Raw genomic sequence first — 21,538 nt, 5'->3', positions numbered from 1 at the left:
AGTAATGGTGGAGGGGGCAGAGTGGAGGACCTTCTAAGCTATTGAGAGGAGTTTAGCCTTCCCATCTGAGTGAGATTGAAAGTCGTTGGAACAATTTAATCAAATTAATGACATAATTTGACTCAATGGCTTAACAAGGTCACTCTGGCTGCCTTATTAAGAACAGACTGAAGGAGAGGGGCAGGATGGAAGCAGAGAGACCACTTAGGAGACTGTTGCCATAATCCAGTCAAGAAGTATGGGTGGCTTGGACCAGGGTCGCAAGAGTGGAAGTAGGGAGAAAGGGTCAGATATATTTTGAAGGTCAAGGCAGCTTAATTTACTGATAGATCAGATATAAAGTGTCACAGAAAAGTCAGAAATGATTACATTTTGGGATTGAAGAGCTGAATGAATGGAATCGCCAATCACTGAATTGTGGAAAAACTGTGGGAAAAGCAAATTTTCTGATGTGGGAGAAAGGTAAGATCATGAGCTCTGTTTTTGAAGTGTTTCGTTTGAGATAGTAATAGACATCCAATGGGGTTGTAAATTAGGTCACTGAACATAGGTGTCTAGAATTCAGGCAAGCTGTCTGAGCTGGCGTAAATTTGCGTGTTATCGTCATTTAGTTTTTAAAGCCATGAACTTGGATGGGATCACTGAGTAAGTATAGATAAGGGATCTAAAAAATGGATTGCTGTTACACTCCAGAATTTAAATATAGGGGAGATAAAAAAGAACTGACAAAATATGGCCAGAAAGGCAGGAGGAGAAAACCGAGTGAGTGTGGGGCTACGAAAGTCAAGCGAAAAGAGTATTTCAAGGAGAAGGAAGTGATCAGCTGTCATCAAGTAAAGCAAAGAGTACTTCACCTTGATGGAGATGGAGATGCAATAATTACATTGTAATCACAGGGCTCTCCAGGAGACTGTGTGTGTTGGGCGTGGGGGGGGGGGCGCGGAACAGGGTCAGGGGTGGGGAAGAAAAATGTCTCCAAGATGAGTCAGTCATGTCATTATTAGCATACAAACTGGCCTCCCTCAAAAGTTGTCCCAGCAGCTTCTAGTTTACTTGGTTATTTAAAAAACAACACGTGGCTGGCAGCTCTAGATCTTTGCTACTCAAAGGCGTGGTCCTCCGACCAGCAGCTTCAGCATCATCTTGGTGCTGGCTAGAAATGCAGATCACAACCCCTGCCCCAGACCTTCTGAATTAGACTCTGAATTTTAACATTCTCAGGTGGTTTGTAAGCACATTAAGAAAAGCACACTTTAGATCAGTGGTTTCCCAAATGTGATCCTTTAACTAGCAGCATTAGCATCACCTGGAAACTTGTTAGAAATACAAATGATCAGACTTCACCCCAGCCTAATCAGAAACTCTAGATATGGGTCCCAGCAATCCATTTTAATCACCTTCAGGTTATACTGATGTGTTATAAAGTTTGAAAACCAGTGCTTTAGACTCCTGATTCTCAACTTTATAGACTCCTGATTCTCAACCTTGGCTGCATACTATAACCACTTGGAGAGTTAACAGCAAAAGAAACAATGAAACCACCAATGAATAGCTGGGTCTCATCCCTAGAAATTCTGATTTAATTAGTTTAGGGTGGCGCTCAGGTATAGTTTCTTTGTTGTTGTTTGCTTCTGTTTTTAACTTTTAGGCTTCCTAGATGACTAATATGCAGCCAGGGTTGAAAACCACTGCTCTGGATGTGGTTGTTATTCATGTTTAGCTGATGGACTAGGAAGTCAACCTCAAAAAACTCAGGGCTCAGCCAAATTTATTCACTTACTATTATGCCTTATATAACAATGTGGATAATTCACCAAGTATTGAGATTTCTTTAAAAACTATGGGCCTCTTGCCTAAGGTCCTCCCTTGCTGGACTTCCTGTTTGGGGATTTATTACCAAAAAAAAAAAAGCAATCCTTAGTGTGGTTTTCTGTTGATGAATCTGGTTATTATCAGAAGCTGAAAACTCTAAAAGATAGATATCTCGCATCCTCGATCCAGAAAAATGCTCATTCAATGGGGATCTGGAAATTTCACTTAATGGGCAAAATTATGTGCATCCTGGATGGTATCAAGTGAAGTGTAACCCGGTGCCCTGGTTGATGATACCAACAGTATCGTGGAACAGTTACAGTGGGTTTGGCTAAGTGATTTGGGCCATGGGGAACCCAAGATTGTCCATTAATAAATTTACACTTTGGAGCCAGGATCTGCAGTCAGAAATAGACCAAATATCTAATACATTCATATATGATGGGGCATATAAATGCCCATCAGAAGGATGGATCATCCCCATGCTATGGAATTCTAAAGTAGATGCATTCTCATGGACAGTTGAAGTAGCATCCGAGGTTTATGTCCAATCAGGGCAAGATAGCTGGGATATTGTGTTTTATAGGACTTGAAACCACATGTTGCCACCAACCAAGCATGAAGCAGCCACTAACAGCTGACTGGCTTTATGCCAGCAAGTGTCCTCTATTGTGTCCTCAGTATGGATCAGTATTCTGAACCAGCATAGACCTTGCAAGGGGTTCCACCTACCCAGAGTAAACAAGCTGCCTTGGCTACGGTGGGATCCTAATTATAGGTGGCACACAGCATTACCATATTGGCTAAAGACAGCCAGAACTGGTACAAAAGCCTTCATAGCTCCTGGATTTCCTATCTACAGTATCTCGCCCTGTTGGCCAATGTAATATAGAGGTGTATTGGATTGTTAAAAGATTAGGTGGCAATGTAGTGCCCACCTAAGAACACGGGCATGCATATCCATCTGAGGTAGGTAAGGGGGGGGGACACTAAATTCCTCGGTGTTGGTTGACTGCTAGAATTGAGGGGATAGGCGTGGGACTACAGATGGACATTGTACCCTGGATCTAGCTGTTTTGGAGACCATAAACAGGCTCAATTCATCATAACACCACAAAAATGCTTTTTTTTTTTCTTCTGGGATAGGCAGCTTATGACTCTGGTTTGGCAAATGAGGTTGAGATAATAGTTAATTCAGATTTCAGTCTACAAGTTATCTTGTTCTTCACAATCAGGGAGAGAATATATGCTTTTATTTAACCCAGAGGCTGGGGAATGTAAAGGTAAAGCAAAAAGATGGGTTGGATGTGAGGTGGGAATTCTGGATTGCATCATTGCCAAGGTATGGATGGTTCAGCCTCTTGATGGAGCCTGAGAAAGGGAGAGGTCATAGTCATGTTTACCGGAAACATGGACTGTATGGAGGAAACATAGAGTTTCAGGGCCTCTAAATTAGGGAGCACCTAACTGGAATTGAAGGCCCAGAAATAAACTGATGGCAAGAGAAGTCTACATAGCCTGTTCCCCAAATCAGTTAGGAAACCTGAGGTGTACAGTCGCCATTGGTCTTCTTGTCAGAGAAACTGCTGCTCTTCCTCTTCCTGGGAATCACGTGCCTACTCTGCCTCCCAACGGAGGAGGACATCCATCTTCTGCTCCTAGTCCACTTAAATCTATCTCTTTTTATCATTGTGTGAGAACTTTCTTTTTCGGTCAGGAGACACAGTACTAGACACTACTGCCTTTGGTGCAGGAGCTCACATTACATATTTGTTTCAGTCTGTGGAGTGTAATGATGGTTGCCACAGGCAGTTACTCTTAAGAATTTTGCAGTTTTTACTTCATATGTTGTTGCTTGTGGTACTATTTAAATTAGTCATGTGATGATGATGTAACCAGGTCTGACTACCTCAGCATCCGTATCAATACAGATGCTAAGCTTGATCCAGGAGCAGGGCATAATTCTCAACTGGGAGGGGCAAGTGGAAGGGAATTGTAAGTCTTGTGACATAAGTCATAACTAACTATAGAGTCCACAGACTGCTCATCATTTCTCGGGTGCAGAGTGACTTTTCTACTTATTAGTTAATCCGTAGACAATGTATTTAACGCATAAAATACTATACAAGGTGGCACTGCTAACAAGGTAAGAAATTTTACCAGAAACCTGGATATTAGAGTCAGATGACATGTCCTTGGAAAAGGCAATTTTTGCAGCCGTATAAAGAGACTGTAGGAGTCTGAGGTTGATATAATAGGGAGTATGAGAGGCTTGGTAGGCCCCCTCATAGAGGGTGGTTATTATATTTTTCCAGTTGGTAATACCAACTTGTTACAGAAAACTGAAAGGTATAAAATGTAGAAAAATATTTACCCACAATCTTGCCATCTAGAGATAATACTATTGTGAATTTGTCGGGAGCAAAGTATCACCTCTGATTCCATCTATATTTATTGAGTACAATGCGGGCCACAAGGCAGCGTTTGATAGTGGGGAGCTGAGATCATGAAATAGTTTGAAGGTTGAAGGAATACAGAATTTATCAGCTAAGTGTTTAATAGGATTGTAAAAATGCTCATTCGAGACGTGTGAGGATAAATGTAAAGAAACACTGAGGAACACAGTTGAAGGAAAATCTATGAAGGTCTCTACCTTGGAGACAGCCCCCTTATGTTTGTGTGTTACTATTTTATGGTTATAATTTTAGAGACTAAATGCTTAAAATAACTTAGTATATAATTGTGGCATTTGATGATAGTTCTCTTACCTAATTAATTCCAATTATTCAGGAATAGTAACAGGAAAAAGAACTTTAAAAAATCTGTTCTTGTATTTAAAATGATGGTGTCACAGTATGGATGAGTAATCACCTTGTTTTAGAATAGAAGTACAGTTTGAGATGGTTACTTCTGTCGTCTTTCTCCCAAATCGTTTGGTAAACGTTGTTGAATTCCACTATATGTTGACCACTATAGTAGGCAAATGTGGAATCAAACTTAAATATAAGATATTAAGATATAAGATATCAAGTTGACTTCAAGAATATTAGAAAAACACTCAGGCTTTATTTCTCACTAAGAAAATTGGAGCTATCAGAAAAGAACTTTCAGATTCCACCCACCCACCAGCAGCACATCAGCTCCTACTGCATATTAATCCCTCCACGTGTGCACAGCATCTTGTCTTTTTTTGCTTGCTCCCCAAATTCTCCTTTTCTCCTGTATCAGTATTTTTTATGATATAGATTTATGATATACTGGATGATTCCCGTGAGCATATAAAGTATACTCAAAAGATAGTTTTTTTTCAACAAATGATGCTAAAAACAACCGAATATCCATAAATATAAACTTTAACTCAAATTGGGTCATATATCTTAAATGTGAAAACTCACACTATAAAATCTCTATAGGAAATAGGAAATAAACATAAAGTATAGGAAACAGGAGATGAAAAGCATGACTGGTAAAAAAGAAAATTATAAATCGAACCTCATTGAAATTAAAACTTTTCAGACTTCCAGATAACTGAAGACCGTGGCAGGTACGCAGTAAGTAACCTCCAAAGGCTCTTCCCCAAATAATGCAGTCTCACAACTATGAAATTTCTGTGCAAAGTCCTAGCCCACTATTATTTAAACAGAGAATACCAAAACTGTAACTACTTAAAAAGAAAAACAAATTCCAACTACAGTGTAACAATCTCCCTCTCCTCCAGTGCTAAGCTTTGCAGGGAGCAACTTGACCTAAAAAACAAAACAGTATCTTCACTGGATACTGTAAAGATAAAGACAAAAAGAACTATAGACAATGCTATTATTTAATTAGTAAAATTGTTCCTCACAGAGCTAGCAATTCTGAATGTCTTTGTAAAAACTAAAATTAAGTAAATAGTTTAGATTATGAGAGCTTAATTTCTCACTCTTGGAAGAAGCAGCTATAAATAAGGAAAAGAAGATGTCTTAAATGAACCATGTGGTTTTGGATTAGAATCATAGATATCAATGTGTGCAGATAGATACAAAAAACAGACATGTGTATACATGCATGTATTCCCCACCACTGTCTACAGAGACAACCTAGATGGAGTAACAATGAGCACATCTTCTGCTCAAATCTTGTTCTCTAAACACCATTTTGCAATAAGAGGAACTGGGGTTTCCTGGAGAAGTAGCGGATTACAGAGCTGGAGCAGGAAAAATGCTAGATGAGCCTGGAATATTTTGCGGTATAATAACGTAAGTGTAAAGAGATGGTGGCTTGTTGAACGAATAGGGAGCCAGGATCAGTCTCCCGCAGACTGAAAATGGAATAATTTGAGCCACAAAATAACGATAGCATTGAATTTTAACCCGTAGAATAAAAACAGGAGTTATCAAGCAACAGATCGTGGGTCAAAAGTGGCCTGCCACCAACTTTTGTAAATAAAGCTCATTGGAAAACAGATGCGACTATTTGTCTTGCAACTTTTTTTCCACTATAATCCCCCCAAGGAGACCTTTTAGTAATTTTTTTACCTAATTGCCCAACCCACTACAAAATTTTAATGCCACAGATATCCTGTATATCAGTTTATGTACTGTATGCATATTTGTGCTTTATGTATAAAAAGAATAAGACCCCCCCACACACACACACACACAAGAACCAGTTTTAATCCCCCAGAGGTGACATTGCTCCCACTGAGAATGCATGATTTACATATTATCTATGGCTGTTTGGCATTAAAACAGCAGAATTGAGTTGAATAGTCATGACAGAGATTGTATGGCCCACAAAGCCTGAAATATTTACTATATGTCCCCGTACAGAAAAAGTTTGTTGACCCTTGGAATAAAATACCCATTTAAGCCGATATAAATAAACACTAGGTTAAATTATAAATAAATGAATAGATAAATAAGAAAGATAGTTTTCCTTTTAAATAGAATTCTAATAAATGTAGAAGAAAAGTGTGAAATAAAAGGACCTCATTAGGTAAATACTACAGTAGTAACTGTTTCAGGCAAGAGCCACAAATTGATATTAAAATTAGTGGATGAAAGTTTGAGGAGGAACAGAATTTTCAGTCTCAAAGCACCTTCCCTAAAATACTTAAAACTTTACAGCAGAGAAACCTGACGGGCACCAACTTATCCAAGGAATTGGGGTAAACATCAGTAATAATCTATATTTACATTCCAAACACCTTGATATGATACACTAAGAGCAAATATTGTTATGGTATACTTGCCAAAAATGCATAACCTCACTCCAGTTATGAGAAAACATCAAATTCAAATTGAGAGACATTGTACAAAATAAGTGATTAGTACTTTTCAAAAGTGCAAGGTTATAAATGACAAGGAAAGTCTAATAAACTGTTACGGAGATGGGAAGTAGCTAATGGGCAATAACTACATGCAGCCTGGGATCCTTGATAGGATCTTGGAACAGAAAAAAGAGATTAGTAGAAAAATTGGTGAATTTTAATAAGGTCTGTATTTTAGTTTATGGTATTGTATTCATGTTTATTTTATCTTCCTTATCATTGTACCGTGGTTATGTGAAATGTTTATGTTACGGAAATGGGATGAGGATATAAGACCTATTTATACTACTTTTATAACTTTTTTGCGAGCCTAAAATTAGCCCAAAATAAGTTTCTTTTAAAAATTAAAATCTTTTGCTCTTTAAGAGATACCATTAATAAAATGAAAAGATAGTTCTTGAACTTGGAAACATATTTACAAAACATATATTGAAGAAAAGAATTGAACCTAGTATACATCAAGAACTCTTACAATGCAATTATAGGGTAACTAATCATTTAAAAAGTAGGCGAAATTCTTTCTGCCCAGAGGCAGACCCGGTTGCCAGAAGTGCATGACAGTGTGCAGAGGCTCATACTGTGGCCTTCATAGTCACACTCAATGATGAGGGGCCCCTGAGAGATCGGGGCGGGGTGTGGACAATTTATGGAGAGCAAGGAGCTTAAGAACAGGATCTTATAAAGCTACCCTTGATGTCCTGGATGCACTCCTCTGCTGCACGTGGTTGAAACTGACTGGAAACATATGAAACTTTGAGAACTGAACTGCAATCATCCATATTTCAGATTGGCCTCTGGGATGTGTGCATGTGTTAGTACTGCAAGGGCCTTAAAAACTAACATTAGAACCACAGAAAGAAAGTTGGGACATGTGCACTAGCTGGATTATTTGTCTGCTGAAACAAACAACAACAAAAAAGAACCTTCTCTAGAGGATTTTAAGCGGACACAGGGTTTATAACACAATATTCAAAATGTCCAGGATAATAATTCAAAATTATTATCCAAGGAATTAGGAAAATTTTAACAATTTAGAAAAGATGAGTTGTCATCTCCAAGATGATCTAGGTGTTGGCTTTATTAGAGAATTTAGAGCATTTGTTATAACTGTATCCCATGAAGTAAAGGGGAATGCCCTTGAAACAAATGTTAGACGTTCTCAGCAAAGAAACAGAAGATGTAGAAACATTGCATATTTAGACTTGAAAATTACAAAAATGGAAATAAAAATTTCCCCAAAATCTCAATATCCGAGTCTGTATGGTAGCCAGATTGCCCCCCAACCAAAGATCTCCACTACCCTGGAATTTTTGAATATGCTGTTACCATACAAAAGTGACTTTGAATATGTAATTAAGGCACGAACCTTAAAACTTTTATTAAAAGAGTGTCCTGGATTATCCAGGTGGGCCAATCTAGTCAGGTGAGCCCTTAAAAACAACTTTTTCCAGCTGGAGTCAAAAGAGTTGCAGCTGAAACCAGAAAGATCCAAAGCTTGAGAAGGACTCAGTGTGCTGACTCTGGTTTGAGGATGGAGGTGGCAACTGAGGAAAAATGCAGGTGGCCTTAGGGAGATGAGAAGTTCCCAGGGGACAGCCAGCAGGAAAACAAAGGCCTCAGTCTTTTTACCACAGGGAACTGAATTCAGCTAACATTCTGAATGAATTTGGAAGCTGATTCCTCCTCAGAGACTCCGGAAAGGATGAAGCTGTGTTGACACTTAGATTTTGGCCTCACGAGACTCTAAGCAAAGGACCCAACTGAGCCATGCTGTAGCTGGATTTCTGCCCTGCAGAACTGCAAGATAATACATTTGTGTTGCTTCAAGTTGCTAAATTTATATTACTTTGTTACAGCGGAATAGAAAACTAGTAGAGTCTGGGATGTATTTTCATCCTTTTTACAAACTATATCATACTTTTACTGTTTCTTGGATGTCGGCAAAGACAAGAGATTCTTGGGTCAGAGAGAAAGGAGTGTTACTCATGGCATAGCGAACAACATGAGTCAGTAACAGAATACACATTCTTTTCAATTGCCCATTGGAACATTTATGAATATAGGACATATCCTATAAGACAAACCTCAACAAATTTAAAAGAATTAAAATCATGTAAAGTATGTTCTCTGAACATAATGAAATCAAAATGAAAATCATTAACTCAAAGTGAACCAAAGAGAAATCAGAAAATAGTTTGACCTGGAAGAAAATGAAAATAAAACACATCAAAATTTGTGAGATTCAGCTAAAAAATTATTCCAAGGGAAATTCATAATAATAAATGCACATATTTGAAAAGAAAAGAGATCTCACATCAGTAATCTAAGATTCCACCTTAAGAACCAGAAAAAGATCCAACTAATCCCAAAAGCAAAAAAGAAAAATAATAAAGAGTAGAAGTCCGTGAAAACAACAAAACAGGAGGAAGAAATCAAGCCAAAAACTAGATCTCTGAAAAGATTGATTAAATTGATAAATTTCTAACTAGACTGACCAGGAACAAAAAAGAAAAGATAGAAATTGCCAGTATTCATCAGGCTGTCATTGTAGACCCAAAGACAATAAAAGAATAATAAAGCAACACTGTGAACAACGTTATGCATATCTATTTGGCGACTTAGAGGAAATGGATGATTCCCTTGAAAGATACGAACTCAAAATTGACAAAAAATAGATTACACCAGTAACCTTCTATCAAAGTAATTGGATTTGTAGTTTAAAACATTCTAAAACAGAAAACTCCAGGTCCAGATGGCTTTACTAGTAATTCTGCCAGACGTTTTAAGGATAAATAATACTGTTCTGCACAATCTCTTACAGAACAGAAAAAAGGAGGGAATAATACTTTGTAACTTATTTTATGAGGCTGGCATTACTCTAATATAAAATCCAGACAAAGACATTAGGAAAAGAAGTTACAGACCACTGTCCCTCTTAACATAAATGTAAAAATTCTCAGCCAAACAAGCGAATAAGCAGATAAAATCTATCAATAGAATACTTCATGACCAAGTGGAGTTTATTTCAGGAATACAAGGCCAGTTCAACATTAGAAAATAAATCAGTGTAATCTCTACATTAACAGACTAAAGAAGGAAAACTATATGATCATCTCAGTAAATACAGGAAAAGAATTTGACAATATTCAGCATCTGTTCATGTTTTTAAAAATGTTTAGCAAACTAAGAATAGAGGGTTAGCCTCTTAACTATAAAAGCATCTATAAAAAACCTACAGCTAACATCATGCTTAATGGTGAGAGACTGAACGTTTTCCTTCAAAGACTTCAAAAAAGACAAGTATGTTCCTACTTAACATTCTTGATTCAACATTGTACTGAAAGTTCTAGCCAATGCAGTAAGGCAAGAAATAGAAATAAAAGGCTTAGAGAAAAGAAATAGATTGTCTCTATTCCTAGAGAATATGATCGCCTACATAGAAAATTCCAAATCTGTAAAACACACACTCACACACTCAACTGAACTCTCACTCTAACTTTCAAAACTAATAACTCGAATTTAACAGGTCACGGTATACAAGGTCAACATACATCTATCATTGTATTTCTCCATGCCAGCAGTGAACAACTGGGAACTGAAATTTAAACAATACCATTTACAAGAACACAAAAAATTTGTACAAATTTAACAAAATCTTTGCAGGATCTGTATACTAAAAATGAAAATGAAGCTAAAAAAAAAAGCAAAGGCCTAAAAATGGAGGGAGACATCATTTCATTGATTGGAAGACTCAAAATAGTTAAGATGTCAATTCTCTTCAAATTGATCTTATATATTTCATACAGTTCCAATATCCCACAGGATATTTAGTATATACAAGCGGATTCTAAACTTTGTAGGGAAGATATGAGGACCTTCATGTTTTTCCTCCCCAGTTTCCAAGTTTGGGGAAATTGCCCTCACACTACTTACAGTTAAATATACCTCTTTATATAGATGAGAAAATAAGACTGAGATGATTTACCCAAGAAGCCAATGAAGATCAAAGCCAAAGCAATCCCATAAGCAATATATGAGGGTTATGGTTTTTCTACATCCTTGCCAATACTTGATAATATAAAATACATATATAACATATGATACTACCTTTTTAATCATAGGAGTTGTATATCATTGTAATTTTAATTCGTATTTCTCTGTCGACTAAAAACGTTGAGCATCTTTTCATGTGCCTTTTGTACATCTTCCTTGGAGAGATGTTTATTCAAATTCTTTGTCCATTTAAAAATTTAGGTTATTTATGGTTTTACTGTTAAGTTGAAAGAGCCCTTTATATCTTCTGGATACAAGTTCCTTATAAGATATATAATCTACAAATATTTTCTCCCATTCGGTGAGCTGTTTTTATGTTCTCAAAACACAAAGTTTTTAATTTTGATGAATTCCATTTTATCCACTTTTTTCTTTCATCACTTCAGCTTTGATGTCATAGCTAAGGAAACCATTGTTTTATCCAAGGTTTGTAAGATTTATGCCTGTGTTTTCTTCTAAGAGTTTTATAATTATAACTCTTATGTTTTGAGTAGATTTTTATATGTGGTTTGAGGTATGGGTCTAGATTCATTCTTTTACACGTAGATATTGTAAAGACCATTCTTTTCTCAGTGAATTGTCTTGGAACCACCCTTGTTGAAAGTCAGTTGACCATAAATGTATCCGTTTCTGGACTCTCAATTCTGTTCCATTGATCTGCCTGTCTGTCCTTATGCCAGAACCATACTGACATGATTACTGTAGTTTGTACTAAGTTCGAATTTGGAAAGTGTGAGTCTAACCATTTTTTTTTTCAAGATTATTTTGGCTATTCTGAATTTTAGAAACAGCTTGTCAGTTTCTTTAAGAAAAACAAGTAGTATTTTGGCAGGAATTGTGGTGAATCTGTAGATCAATTTAGGAAGTAACACCATCTTAATATTTCAAACCTAGAACACAAGATGTCTTCCCATTTATTTAGCTCTTTTAAAATTTCTTTAATAGTGTTTTGTAGTTTTCAGTGTACAGGTCTTGTACTTTTTTTTTGTTAAAATTATTCCTAAGTGTTCTATTCTTTTTGATGCTATTATAAGTGAAATTTGTTGATTTATTTTTCAGATTTATTATTGATAGTATATAGAAATACAGTTGATATTTTATATTGATCTTGCATCCTTCCACTTGATTAACTCATTTATTAGCTCTACATGGGCTTTATTTTGTTGTTTGTAGATTCTTTAGGATTGTCTGTATGTAAGATAATGTCGTCTGCAAGCAGAGATAGAATTACTTCTCCCTTTCATTTCTTTTTTCTTGCCTAATTGTTCTGGCTAGAATATTCGGTCTCATGTTGAATGGAAATGGCAAGAGCTGACATTTCTGTCAGCTCCTCTTCCTGTACTTAGAGGGAGAACTTTTGGGCTTTCACTGTTAAATGTGACATTAGTTGTGGGTTTCACAGATGCCCTTTATTGGGTTGAGAAAGTTCTCTTCAATTGCTAGTTTGTTGTGTATTTTTATCATGACAGGGGTTGGATGTTTGTCAGATGCTTTTCTGCATCTGTTGAGATGAGCATGTGTGGGATTTTGTTGTCCTTTATTAATATGATACGTTGCGTGGGTTGATTTTAATATGTTGAACCAACCTTTCATTCCCACTTATCTTCCTTCTAACCAGTTACTCATTTAGTATTCTCAGGCTTGATGAATATTGCCCCAAGCCATTCATGTGTCCAAACCAGAAACTCAGGAGTCATTGTAGGCCCTCCTTTCCCTCACTCCCTATATCCAATCAGTTGATTCTGTTTCAGTACCCTCCTAACCTCCTCTTCCAGTTCATCCTACCCCTGATGCTAGGAGTGATTTTTTTTTTCCTCCCAAAGGTGAATTTGATCATCTAAATCTACTTGTAGAAAATTTATCAAGGAGAAATGTATATTCATTCCTTGCCTTTTACTGATGTACATAAACCATGACCAACTGTTAGGTCTTGGTTTTCTTTTTAAAGACTCATAAATTACTTTCTGTGAATTAAAGGTGATGTTTCTGTTTTTTAAATGTGATTCGTGACAATATTGATGCTATCATAGGAGTGCTGCTAGACGTTATTTTCGGACACTAAGATTTTATCCAGTAAAAGAGTAAAATGGAAGAGAGGGCTTAAAAACGGATGAGTACCAAATGAGAAAATAGCATGTGACTGGGTTGCTGCTGTCATGCTTTGGTTCAGCTGATCCCTTGTGAGAATCCTTTCTTATTTTTGGAAAAGTTTACACACGCTATATCATAGTACAGGGCTTATGGAGTCTATTATTAACTGTTTATCACATATACTATTGCAGTAGTAACTCTTAGCACTGCTTTTTAAAGAAGTTGTTTTAAATCCAAATTACTTTAAATAGATAATTCAAGTCTATTTTCCATGTTGATATATATAAATGCTATATACGCGAAATACTACCTATAAAAGCTCTATGAGCAATTTTAAGTCTGTTTGTTTGTTGTTTTGCAGCCTTGCATTGCATCCTGAACGAGTATTGGTAGCAACAGGACAAGTTGGGAAAGAGCCTTATATTTGTGTTTGGGATTCATACACCGTGCAGACCATATCAGTTCTGAAGGACGTTCATACACATGGTATAGCTTGCTTAGCATTCGATTTAGAGGGACAGGTACGTGATATATTTTTTTTCTGTTTCTAAATTGTGTTTTAAAAATTTGTACTAGAAGAAATGAATTATTCTTGCTGTGGTCCTTATCCGTATATATAGATTAATGAGGTCCAGATAAGATTTGATTGCACAAGAAAACAGTTTAGGTACCACAATTAAGTGTGTGCAAATATGTGTATAAGACAGAGACTGAGTACACACAAGAATGAGGGTAAATTTTAGGAATGCATGTATGCTAGGACCTGGAACAAATTAAAAAAGAGAGAATTTGAAACCAGATTCTCAAATGCCTTGCTACCCAAAGTATGGTTCTCTAGCCAGCAACATTAACATAACATGGGAGCTAAAAAAAAAAAAAAAGTGATTGTAAATCTGTAAATATTAAATTGTGAAGCAGTCGATGAAAAGTACTTGTTCAAGAGTGGAGGGAGGTAGGTGGGGTGGGTGGTTGACGTGTATAAGAAAAATAAGAATAAGGAGTTTTTATTTTATTGTTATCAAGAACTTTTTGATAACTTTTTTACTATGAAAGAAAACAAGATTCTGATTCAGTGGAATATTACCTGAATGTTCTAGAAAATTTTACATATAGCTATTTTCCAGGTTGTGTATATTTTTTTTCTTGGTTGTGAAGTCTCAATGTATTTTTTAAAATGATCTCCCAAGATTAATATGCAAATTCAATTTATTTCCAATTAGAATCTCAGTGAAAGGATTTTTTAAAATTGAAAAAATTTTCAATTGTGGTTGGGATACAATATTATATTAGTTGTGGGTGTACAACATAGTGATTAGAGATTTATAAAACTTCGAAGTGATCACCCGATAAATCTAGTACCCATCTGACAAAAATATTATTGACAATATTCCTTATACTATAACTATTTTGTAACTATCAATGTGTATTTAATTCCTTCCCATTTTTTACCCACTTCCCAAACCCCTCCCACCTGGCAACCCTCAAAATGTTCTCTGTACCTATGAGTTTGTTTCTGTTTTGTTTATTTCGCTCTTTAGAGTCCACATGTAAGTGAAATCATATGGTGTTTTTTTCCCCTCTATTGGACTTAACTCCGCTCAACACAATATCCTCTAGGTCCATCCATGTTGTTGCAGATGGCAAGATTTCATTCTTTTTTTTTTTTTTTAAATTTTTAATGGCTAATGTTTATTGTATATATGTACCATCTCTTCTTTACCCATTCATCTATTGATAGACACCCGTTTACCTCCATGTCTTGGCTGTCATAAATAATGCTGCAGTGAACATATGGATTCACGTGTCCCTTTGAAGTAGTGTTTTGGGTTTCTTTGGATACACAGAATTGGGAGGACTGGGTCCTTCTTTGTTCCATTATTGCCATTGTTTTAAAGTCTGTTTTGTCTGGTATTAGTATTGTTATACCAGCTTTTTCTGTTTCCATTTTTACGGAATATCTTTTTCCCTCTGCATGTGTCTTTCATTCTGAAGTGAGCTTCTTGTAGGCAACATTTGTAAGGTCTTGTTTTCTCACCCATTTATCCATCCTATCTTTTAATTGGAGCATTCAGTCCATTTACATTTAAAGTAATTGTTGATACATATGTAGTTATTGCTATTATATTATTCAGATTTTTTATCTTTTTAAAAAAATTCTTAAAGAAGTCCCTTTAACACTTCTTGTAATACTGATTTGTTGGTGATGAACTCTCTTAGCTTTTTCTTGTCTGGGAAGCTCTTTATCTGTCCTTTGATTCTGAATGATAGCTTTACTGGGTAGAAATATCTTGGTTGTAGGTCCTGCTTTTCATCATTTTGAATATTTCATGCCAATCCCTCTGGCTTACAAAGTTTCTGTTGAGAATGAGTTGACAGTCTTGTGGGAGCTCTGTAGGTAACTAATTGCTTTTCTTTTGCTGCTTTTAAGATTCTCTCTTTGTCTTTAACCTTTGGCATTTTAATTTTGATGTTTCTTGGCATGGGCCTCTTTGGATTCATCTTGTTTGGGACTGTCTGATCTTCCTGTGGTTATATGTCTACTTCCTTCACCAGGTTAGGAAAGTTTTCCATAATTATTTTTTCGAATAGGTTTTCAATTCCTTGCTCTCTTCTCCTCTGGTACCCCTATGATGTGAATGTTGGTATGCTCGATATTATCCCAAAGGCCCCTTAAACTATTCTAATTGTTTAGGATTTTTTTTTGTCATTGCAGTGTTTCTGCTACCTTATCTTCTAAATTGTTGATTCAATTCTCCTCTTCATCTGATCTTTTGTTGATTCCCTGTATTTTTCATTTTAGGTACTGTATTCTTCATTTCTGACTGATTCTTATGTTTTCTATCTCCATTTTTTATGCTTTCTATCTCTTTGTTAAAGGTCTCACTGAGTTCATATACTCTTTCACTAAAGTCATTGAGCATCCTTATAACCAGTGTTTTAAACTCTTCATCTGGTAGATTGCTTGTCTCCATTTTGTTTAGTTCTCTTTCTGGAGTTTTGTTGTTATTTAGAACCATTTTGGTTCTTTCTATGTATTAGGGCTCCTAAGTCTCCCAGTTTTAGTAGAGCAGCCTTACGTAGGAGGTGTCCTTTAGGGCGCAATGGCACAGTCTTTCCTAACCACCTGAGCCAGGTGCTCTAGGTGTGTCCCTTGTATGGGTTGTGTGTGCCCACATATCAGAATTGACTTAGTTGCTGTTTGCACATCAATGGAAGGAATTGATCCTCAGGCTGATTGGTTATGAAGACTGGATGGTGAGAGGCTGACTCAACAGAGCAGGATTCACATAAGCAGGGGTCTGGTGCCTGCCCAGTTTGCCATTTGGGTGTGTCATCCTCAGATGCAGCCCCAGGTGGTGTTCTAGCTTGGTTCAAAGCCAGCCATTGGGCATGTTGGCCCCAGAGCCTTCTGGGAAAGGCCTTGCTACAGGCCAAGTCCAGCCACAGGCTGCACACTGTCTAGGGCCACCTAGCAAGAGTCAGCAAGCAATTTGCAAATGGCTGCAACCCATGCTGAACTTAGAGGTGACTCAAGAGGCCAAGCTGGGAACTGAGGCCAGCTGCTGCTAGTGTCAGTCTTGGGGCTGCTAAGTAAGAGATATGGGGGATGCTGAGGCCAGGTGCTCCTCGTTTGGGTTTTGTGAATCTTTGAGAGATTTTAGGAAAGCCTACAGCATGAGCCAAGACAGGCCATTTGTATGGAAAAGCCACTACAGGTGGCTTGGGTGGGCCTATAACTTAGGAGGGGCAGGATCTCAGGGAGTCACCTGGGCAGGGTAACCTGTGTTATCCAGGTTGATGGAGACTCAGATATGGTGTTTGCCTGCATCTGCATGCAAGAGAGGGCAGGGCTCAACAAAGAAAGGAACAGTGGATTCTGTCAGCACTTCTGTCTGGGAGAAAGCCACCCCACCAGCCCTTGCCCTGAAGCCAGACAATTCATTTCCTCCTCATATGTCCCTGGTGCTTTTTGAGCTGCTGCTCCAGCACTGGAGCTCAGAGTGAGTCTATCAGTGAGTACGTTTGTGCATGGATCCTCTAAGAAGAACATCTGAAACTTTCACAGCCTTCTGCCTCAGTCACAGTCTCCACTGGTTTTCACAGCCAGAGGCTGTGGGGACATTTCTTTCTGGCACCAAAACCCTGGTCTATGGAGCCTGGTGTGGGGCTGGTACCTCTTGCTCTCTGGGGAGGTCCTCTGAAGCCGAGGTAATTCTCCTGACTCTCAGTTGCCACATGCTGTCATCGGACCAGCCTGTTTTACATCTTCACCCTCCTACCGGTCTCTAGGTGGCCTCTTCTGTATGTCCCCAGTTGCAGGACTTCTATTCAGCTAGACCTCAGGCAACTTCCAGTGATGGTTATTCTGTAGTTTAGCTGTAATTCTGATGTGATTGTGAGATGAGGCAAGCACAGTGTTTACCTGCTCCTCCATCTTGATTGGAAGTCACCTCTAGGTCATGTATGTTAATAGGAGAGATAGAAGACATCTTATGAAAATTAAGTTTCTTTAAGTAGATCTGTATACATTTAATTTTTAGCTATTTTAAAGCTTTCTATTAAAATTAATTTTTTAATTGAAAATAATGAGGGAGTGCCTATAATATGAGCTATTTTTATACAAAACCAAAGTTCCAAACAAAGGATATAATATTCCACTTAATAATCAGTTCCAAAATTATTATTTGCTTCTAGTCAATGATTTTTTTAAAAAGTTAAACAAGCCAAGAGCTTTTTAATGATGCTTTCATGGAACTTGTTATACCTAAAACATATTTAAGAAGTGGTAAAAAAAAGTTGGATTTTGCAGATGTGATTAACTTATAGTCTTTAAAAGTTTTATTAAAATTAGACTTTAAAAAATCTAAAAAAAATTATTTGCTTTTCAATTTATAAAATTTCATAGATCTAGATTTAACAAGAACAGATTACATCTTGTTCTCATCTCTCGAAAATGATAGCCAATAAATGTTTTATTTGTAATTGAAGAATAGCTTCTTTGAGTAGCATAGATACATATGACTTTCTGATAAGAGTTTGGTAAGAAATCTATAAAGACTTAACTGGAACCTCTCATTTGAGGTAAAATGTGCTTCTAGGTTTATTATCACTGTGTGGCAGTGATTGACAGTTACAGAACCTTAATTTATGTTCCATTTTTGCTATTATTCTTCAAGTCACTTAATGTCTCATATCAGAATTTTATTTTCTATTTTAAAAGAGAATATTATTCTTTACCTTCTTCATGGGGGATTATAGTTTGTAAAACAAATCTACAAAATTTAATAAAATCATTTACCAAAGGTGTTATGAAATCCAAGTTGTTTTAATGATAAGTATCTGTATACTTTAAATATAGATTCTTTCTTCTTAATTTTAAAATTGCCTTTTGCAAATATGCTGTATTGCATTGCTTAGGAATTTCTCTAACATATGAAAAGAGAAAACATGCCCCTAGCTTTTATTTTAAGTTGAAAGCCTTTAATTTTACTTATTTTTAGCAACTTATAAGAAAAATCTTGGTCGCATCTATTTTATTATTTTGTATCTTTATGAGAACATGTTACTTAAAAATTTAAACTTATAAAAAACATAATAGTTAAACGTTATTGAGCACATAATAAGTGTCAGATCTTGTGCTAAGCCTACATTATCTCATTTAATCCTCAGAACCCTATGAAATAGATACTATTATTATCTCTATTTTGCAGATAAAGAAACTGAGACTTAGAGAGGTTGAATAACTTGCCCCAGGTTACACAGCTAGTGAATGGAGCCAGAGTGAAAACCCAGGTCAGTCACATTTCAAAGCTCATGTTTTTAATCGCAGTGCTCTACAGCCTCCCAAACATGGCACTTAGGAGGTGGTTCTATTTCAAGAGGAATTCGTCAGTTAAAGCTTGTAATTAAAGACTAAGAAGAGTATCTCTGAAATTATGTTAATGAGAAAATGCTTTAGTTAAAAAAATCTGTTTTAGAACATATCTATCCACTAATATCATGACTACGAGATACCAACTAGAAAATTCTATGTAATTTTTGCATTTTCTACTAGAATTGAAACTGTAAGTGATCAATTAAATTTATCCAATGAATTTCCGTTAGTAGTAATGCTGAATATTCTTTTCCCAGAGGGTTTCTTCTAAATGGATTGAATATCCATGTTAATACTGGAAGTCTGCCTTCTTGAGAATAATTAGGGCCTATAAAGTCTATTTATATAAATCCACATCAAACAGGGCCCAACATTCCATAGTAAATAGGGGAGGAATAGGAGGAAGGGAAATTTGACTGGTACCTTATCTTGAAAATATAATTTATCAAAGCATATTTCTCATCTTTGACAAATCTAAGTTATAGTTACAACTGCTGATTTATAGAATGAACTAGAAATAAAGTGTTAATATTTTTAACCTAATTTGTTTATTTTATACTGGTACAAAATAAAATGCTTTAGGTTTACCTTTGACTTTTGGCACATGATTTTTGAAGAGGGTCATTTTTACAAAGATATTAGAGGCGTTCATTGATTTTTCTCAACGGCCTTTTGGTAATCTCTTGATATCTAGACATATCACAAGTGCCTATTGTACTATGTTTTAATTTTCTTCTATTGCTCTTCCAGATCTTAACTTCTAATAGCTTTATGTATGATTTGACCAATATTTACTCTATTAAGTCCTGCATCTTTTGCAAAATTTGTGATTTTTACTTTGTAACATTGTAAGAGTTAATCCTTTTATAATGACCACTGAAATCATAAAGACCCCCATACTAGAATCTTTTAAGTTTAATTGTTCACTATTTGAATATGTTTTGTAATTACAGGAACTCATGGGCTAAATCGGTTTGTTTCTATTAGAATACTTATTTAGTGTGCTATAACTTTTTAATAAATACTTCAATTAATAGACACAACCAAGATTTTATTTGGGAACAGGATCAAGGAGGGCTTTGGGAAGCTAGATAGGGGTTTCTTTATCTGGTATTCTTTTTCCCTCTCTGTTATTCCTTAGTTATCTTTGAAGGAGCCTTTCCTTCTGTCTGCTTCTTAAATGTCACTGTTCTTTAGGAGTTTGTAAGCCTTCTTTTCACTTTACTTATTCTCTATGTGATTATTTAGATCCATGAGTTTAACTCCCATTTAAGTTAACAGTGGTTCCTTCCGGCTTCTCAACTCCAAATACCCTCTTTGAAAGTCAGATAAATACACTATATATGTCTCATTTTAAGCCAAGTTCTCTCATTATTACAACTCGACTTAAAAAAGGAGCTCTTTCTCCTGGCTTCTGGCCTTACTCTGCAGCCTCGTCTCCTGCCACTTCCCGGGTGGCGCTTCTCCCCTCAGCCGCACTGGATTAGTGGCTCTTTCCTGAAAGCACCATGATATGTCCAATCTTGGTGTCCTTTGATCTGAAATGCACTTTCTCTTACCTTTTTTTTTTTTTACCTGACTATCTCTTACTCTGTCTTCCAAGATACTGTTCAAGCAATACTGTTTCTAGAAAACTTCATTCTCTTCCTCATGTATGTAGGCTGTGTTAAATGTGAGGACAAACGATAAAGTAAAAACAAAAAAGCTAGGAGAGGCGGTAGTGTTTACTTGGTTCTTGCTGCCTTTTCCCCTCTGCTGTTGCTTCGCCTTTGCTTAAGGAGGCTGATTTGGGCCGTGACGTGTTTATCAGGGCTACAGAGGAAGTGCTCCAAGGTCTGTTTTGTTAACACGTGTACAGAGCTGGATGCTTTGAAGCTCTATTGAGCTATATGGAGTTGTACAGCTTTTAGCCAGTTGTGGTTTGCTATGTGTGCATGATGAGCTGTGCCAGAGAGAAGAGGCATTGGTAGAGGACAGAGCCCCTCTGACTATGACTCATTTTATACTTGTGAAATTTTAATCTCTACAGTTTCTGTAGCAAGGTATCTTTGTTTTAGCTAGATATTTGCTGACACCCTCTAGTTCCCAAATATTAAAGACTCTCAGGAGGAGCACGTCATCTCCTCTTTTTCCCTCGGGCCTCCTCCTGGTGTGACTTGTTGGAGAGCCATAAGAAGCTATATTCTCTATGTTTTTACCTGAACCATTCATTCTACCCATTTGGGGGTTTAAATAGTAAGTCTACTCTGCAGAAACTATTTCCGACTGGGTACTAGATGACATTTCTCATTGGGATGAGGAGAAGGCATTGGGTTCTTAAAGCTAATTATGGTTATGGTAAACGACGATGATGATGATGATGATGATGACGATGATGATGATGATTATTGATGATG

At 36.6% G+C, this 21,538-nt stretch overlaps 1 protein-coding gene across 13 annotated transcripts in view; it reads left to right on the top strand.

Annotated features, from left to right (window-relative positions):
- The window catches only part of EML5 (EMAP like 5), a 115,055-nt gene that overhangs the window by 5,783 nt on the left and 87,734 nt on the right, over positions 1 to 21,538 (top strand). For 12 of the 13 annotated variants that reach the window (XR_004956187.1, XR_004956188.1, XM_036238223.1 and 9 more), the window contains exon 2: positions 13,629 to 13,788. Coding sequence is in view for 10 of the 13 variants with exons in the window: in XM_036238223.1 (XP_036094116.1) it covers positions 13,629 to 13,788 (160 nt within the window). In the remaining 3 variants the exon portion in view is untranslated. Of the gene's footprint in view, positions 1 to 13,628; positions 13,789 to 18,980; positions 19,061 to 21,538 lie in introns of those variants that run through there. The other variant, XM_036238224.1, reaches the window with a different exon arrangement.

Source organism: Rousettus aegyptiacus, unplaced genomic scaffold, assembly GCF_014176215.1.
Source record: "Rousettus aegyptiacus isolate mRouAeg1 unplaced genomic scaffold, mRouAeg1.p scaffold_m13_p_3, whole genome shotgun sequence".
In the NCBI taxonomy this organism is placed as follows: Eukaryota; Metazoa; Chordata; class Mammalia; order Chiroptera; family Pteropodidae; genus Rousettus; species Rousettus aegyptiacus.
Note: the sequence above shows the minus strand (reverse complement) of the source record. Positions and strands in the feature narration are given on the sequence as shown.